General features: G+C 38.9%; 1 protein-coding gene across 1 annotated transcript in view; it reads right to left on the bottom strand.

Annotated features, from left to right (window-relative positions):
• Positions 1-612: 612 nt before the first annotated feature.
• LOC119286673 (probable pre-mRNA-splicing factor ATP-dependent RNA helicase DEAH4) overlaps positions 613-5428 on the bottom strand; it is a 13739-nt gene continuing 8923 nt past the window's right edge. Inside the window, exons 11-16 of the mRNA XM_037566096.1 lie at positions 4835-4958; positions 4609-4750; positions 3259-3328; positions 1721-1878; positions 1113-1288; positions 613-1022 (exon numbers count right to left, since the gene is read on the bottom strand). Of these exons, the coding sequence (XP_037421993.1) occupies positions 872-1022; positions 1113-1288; positions 1721-1878; positions 3259-3328; positions 4609-4750; positions 4835-4958 (821 nt within the window). The 3' untranslated portion in view covers positions 613-871. The remainder of the gene's footprint in view (positions 1023-1112; positions 1289-1720; positions 1879-3258; positions 3329-4608; positions 4751-4834; positions 4959-5428) is intronic.

A 5428-nucleotide genomic window follows, 5' to 3' on the forward strand; every position in this document is an offset into this window, starting at 1 on the left:
AAATCCATGTCCCTCTCAATAGGTTACTATTTAGACCTAGGTTTATTACAGTTATGATTATCCTTTTTTGCAACTTGTGAGTAAGAGTAAGAGTAACCCAAATCCTAACTTATTAACTCTTTACGATTGCTTATCATCAAATTGCATGTCAAAGTTCTTGCCAATTCTCGATTGCCGGACTTATAGATAATAATAGTATCTACAGAATTAGGGTGGGCCTGCTTCTCCCCAATTTTCAATAAAAATAAAAAAATGGTAACTGGTGAACCTTTTCTAGGAGGAGGGTGGCATGGCAAGCAAATTTTTGTGGCAACTTTATGCGGTAGGAGATGGCAAATTCTGCTGTTTTTTGCCGCAAATTTTTTATTCTTTTCAAAAATTGCCACCCCGATACAACTTGCCATGGAAGACATTCACAATTGCCATCCTCCCAAGCGAACGTTCACTGGCTATTTAGGTCCATAAAAATAGTCCACATCAGCTTGTAAGTCACTTTCTGTAAAAAAATAAAATCTAGGACTCTTAGATGCACATTTCGGCGACCTAGTGCACCAGTACATCGACACGTGTTAGTGCACTCTAATGTCCACAATCACAGGTGCCCCAGATACGGAATTATGAACATCTTGAATAACCGGGGATAATTTTGGGGCTTTAAGCTTCATATCTAAGCGCAAACTGAGCAAGGTACATCACGGAACACACCACAAGGCATTGGGCAGGGAAGATCTAAGGCTGTTCCATGATATTGGTTAGTATACATCAGACTATGAGCTCTGTTCCGAATGTGTTTACTCTTTTCATGTTCATGTGCTCTATGCATGCTTCGCTCTCTTCAAAATAATCATACTACTGGAAGATCACTAATATATCACTTCTTGCCTTTTCGCGCAAGGTAGCGCTCTCGGGCCGCCTGGATTTTACTATCCACATCAGATTGCTTAGCAGCTGCAGCTTTTGTCGGCGAGCCTGGTTGCTTCTCCTCTAGAGGTTCGTAATCTATCAACGCACTTGAACCGCCGCTGCAATAAGACACTCAAGGTTACTTGTCTAGCTAGCATTGTATCATGACACCGGAATGATAACCATTTGTTAATACATGGCTTTCATACCTTAATTTGTTTATGTTCAGTTTCTCAAGCTTCTTCAAGATTGGTTTAACCCAAGTCTGCTCGACCCCACAAACATTTCTCATGAAAGGGCGGGTAGTATTTATTAGTTCGTGGTAGACGACATACACAGGCAGTTTCCCGTATTCATCCCCTTCCAGTACAGAAGATGGATGCACCTGCATAAAAGGTGTACTTAGAAAGGTGCCAGTGGAGTTGCACAATTGAAGTAGCAGGTACAGTTCCACAAGAGGAGGTTAAATATGTCAATGAATTCTTGTTGCATGACACAACTGTTCTTCACAAATGATATTCAGCATGTCATAACTACGGTTTCCAAATGGCACAAACAACAAACTCGATGTCCCCTAGAATAAACTATTAAGCATCGCTGAGAAATAACTATAAACTTCAAGTAGCGACTGGCAGTTTCATTAATTCCAAAGGAAAGTCAAGACAGGCACAAATAAGACATACTCCCTCCGTCCCATAATATAAGAGCGTTTTTGACACTAGTATTAGTTTCTGCGTGTATTACTGGTTCAGTCTTACTTTTTAGCCCCTAGAATGCAAACTAACTGAATCTAACAAACAAATTATCAAGGTTATACCTGCACAAGTTGTGTCCTGTATCCAACCGTATGGTAACCATTATGATGAATCATCCTCTCAGCTAACTGGTTGCCATATCCTACACAAAGTGCTCTCCTCAATTTTCTGTAGTCAGGGTCACTCTTCCGTCCTCTCCTTGCTTGCAAATCTGTTGGACCTGAATTTTACAAAGCAAGTTTGCTTATAAAATTCAGTCAAAACTGGATGGGAAATACTCCAATCAGTTTCCAGCATCTCAGGGAGAGCAATGTACACGGTATTTTAACTGATATAGACAACATGGTGTAGCTGTCATAATATCTCTTTTTTGTGCATAAATTGTGATTATTTGACGTGTTGTGCTGAAATTTCAACAGGAGACAGCATATACATTAATAATTTCACATGTCTGCTCACATTTCAACAATAGGAAGCCTTAATTCAAGGACAACAAATATACTGCCATTAGGCAACAAAGACTAATTATGTACGTGCACGGACAAAATCTGCTGTGCTATTTCAACAAACAAAATTTGCTGTTCTGTTTAGTTGCTATCTCATTATATTTAACTTCAAAATAAAATTAGACAAAATACAGCCTACAAATACTCTATAAAGAAGAATTTTGACAACACGATCTGAACAGATTATCCAAATTACAGAGAGCATCAAGCATCTATTGACTGGAATTTTATGCTCTTAAGATCATATGCACCCGCAATTTGCTTTAGTACTTGTACACTTGGGGGGGAAATACATGTCGAACATGTATACATTTTTCTTTCGACGGGTGAACACATGCAATTTTTTGTTGGCAAGAATATCACAATAAGTGCAGTGGCAAGAAAAAAAGAAGATAGAAGGATTGAACCCATCTTCTGTAATACTTATTTTTCACAAATTCTGCAAAGGCATATGCTGAGACATGTTAGGTGCTCCCAGTGGTGTTATCTAAATTAGTAAATTGTTCTATCTATTAGTTCCACATCACGATACAAGTTGAAATACTAAATCCTCAATGACGGATGTATCGGTTGCTTGTGTGCAAATGACGGATGTAATGATACAAGCTGAAATACTAAATCCTCAATGACGGATGTATCGTTTGCTTGTGTGCAAATGAGTTCCCACAGGTCATTGGAGTTTGGGACAAGATACAATCTACATGTAGATATAACTTTAATCTATTCTTCACTAATTGTCCTGCCACCTCAGCTCAGACCCAACGTTGCATGGTTTAGAGCTGATGGTGGAAGAGCATTTGGAATGCCCTTGTAAAGGTGTGGATTTTTTGGAACACAAGTCTCAAAGCCATTAATGGGTGCATGTGATCCTGAAGGCAAAAAACCTAAGAGCATATAACACTAGTCTTCACTCTTTAGCTTTGTTTTGAAGGTAATTCTTAGGAATCAAAACTGAAGCAATACATGTTCTTTATATAAAAAGCAGCTCTACCAGAGAGACATGTCTCGGTATAGGAGAAACAGGGGAACAGTTTTTAAGGGGTACTTTGTCAAGAATTTTGAGAAACAGAAAATATAACAAGTAGAAAACTGACCTTTAGCAATTTTTTGAATAATCTGACTTAATTGGTTTCTCACATCTTTGCTGAATTTCATGCCCCGTACCTGCAAAGATAGTCTGGTGGTCAACATAAAGAACGAAACCTATTGTTTTGTACAAAACAAAGTGCGACTGCAAAGTCTTTCAAAGATATTATATAGATGCACGTCAACTTAATCATACTTGATACTTCTATTGTCATGTATGTAGCTGTAAATAGTAAACTATTCCCTCCGGCTCATAATATAAGATGTTATTACAACCGATATACTCACTTATTGGTTGTAATAACATCTTATATTATATTATGAAACAGAGGGAGTACAAGTTTAGGTAAAATGCCCAACAAATGAAGGACAAAGAACAGGTGGGCCAAACGTTGAGCAGTGAATTACAGGCTTAGGCATTGCCACACGTCACAAAATGGTATTGTTTATGAAGAGATAATTCCCTAGCTTTCAAGTAACTCACTCAATTTAAAATACTAGACGATCCTTACATTTAAACAAAGCATCAGAATCAAACCAGTATGATGTCAGCGTCCTCAGTTCTGTTGAACAAAATACCATTTCCCTTTGTCCTCTTAACAAACTCAAATAGAAGTTGTGGGCATAATTTGAATCATGAGACTTTGAGTCTTTGACAACAAAGTCAAGTCAAGTCAATGAAAGTCCAAGCAACTAACACGAGTCAACAAGTCATAAGAGAAGAGAACATAAAAAAAGAAGTCAAGGAAGGCCCAAGATGAGAGAAGCCCGCAAGGGTGGAGGGATGAGAGGATCTGGTCCACCATAAGCTATGGACTCCCTCTCTCCCTAGTCCACCATGGACCAGTTGACCAACTTTGACCAATGTACACCTCCTACCTACCACCACCAAGTGTGGCCTTGGTCTTGTCAAGGACCCCTAGCCCTATATAAGCCCCCCATGGGCACGTACCCTCACTGACTCTCACTTGAATACAAACAAAGGGAGGGCACTAGAGCTCCAAAATTCACTCAGGGACCCTAGGATCAAGTTTGGGAGTCTCAAATGACTCAGGGAGCCTAGGTCACAACCGAACCTATTAAAAAACATCGAAGTGTCAAGTTTGTCGGCGTACGACGACCTTCGATATAAGGTCGCCGTACAACCCCCTACGAATCATTGTTGTGATCACGTTACTAATGATACTGCCCTCTAATCTCCTGTTGTTATAACAATGACAACAGTTCTTGATACAGCTTGACTGTTCCAATAAGGTCCGATATGATTGCATGTATGTTCACAAACTTACAATGATTAATGCTCACTCATCCAAATTTTCTTCTCATCATATTTGAATCACAGTTTTATTTTCATTCACCTGTAAATCATGATCTGAGCACCATCTTGGATCATAGTCTGCTTGATCCCAGCTTTCAAATATTTGAAGCAATTGTACATGGTCACCCCAGCCAGAACCATCAGGGAGCTCTTGCCGTTTTCTCTTTCCTTCCATATCCTTGCTGTACATAAGAAGCAACAAGTTCATTACAATTGGCTAATGGGACCATTCTACATGAAATACATTAAAAACAACAAATGGTCACTTTCTAGTTTGCCGCAGTGTGATTTCAGCGGACAAGACTGCAGCAACAGTTAATGCCTGAGACAGACATCCCAGTTCATTAGCTTCAATCAAAGTCCTTGAAAGCGAAGGGTCAAGAGGGAGCTCTGTAAAAAAAATCACAGCATGCAATTTAGACAACCAAATCAGATTATTTAAAATTTACCAGAACAAAATAAACTTATCCTACATAATCCTTTTAATCACACAGCGAAAATTACTAAATAATAACTTTTTATTAACTACTTCACAGAAATCCTCCAATACCTTGGACAGTAAGATTTAAAACAAAGAGGACAATTTATTATCTAGCACTTACAACTAGTGATAGGGCATCATAGCAGGTGTGTAATTCAATTCATGCATATAGATGTACCACACAAAAGCGTGGATTCGGGGATATACAAGAGCATTCCTCAACAAAATGTCAACACATGGTGGCCTGCTGCATGAAGAATTCATGAGCAACAGTAGTACAGTACCCACACGTACTATCCGCATGAACAGCTCATGTCGATCTCAAAAGGCACTTTACAACGAGTATTCATTTGCCTGATCTCAATTCTGTAGGTGATTT

The sequence above is a fragment of the Triticum dicoccoides genome, chromosome 4A (assembly GCF_002162155.2).
Source record: "Triticum dicoccoides isolate Atlit2015 ecotype Zavitan chromosome 4A, WEW_v2.0, whole genome shotgun sequence".
NCBI lineage: Eukaryota > Viridiplantae > Streptophyta > Magnoliopsida > Poales > Poaceae > Triticum > Triticum dicoccoides.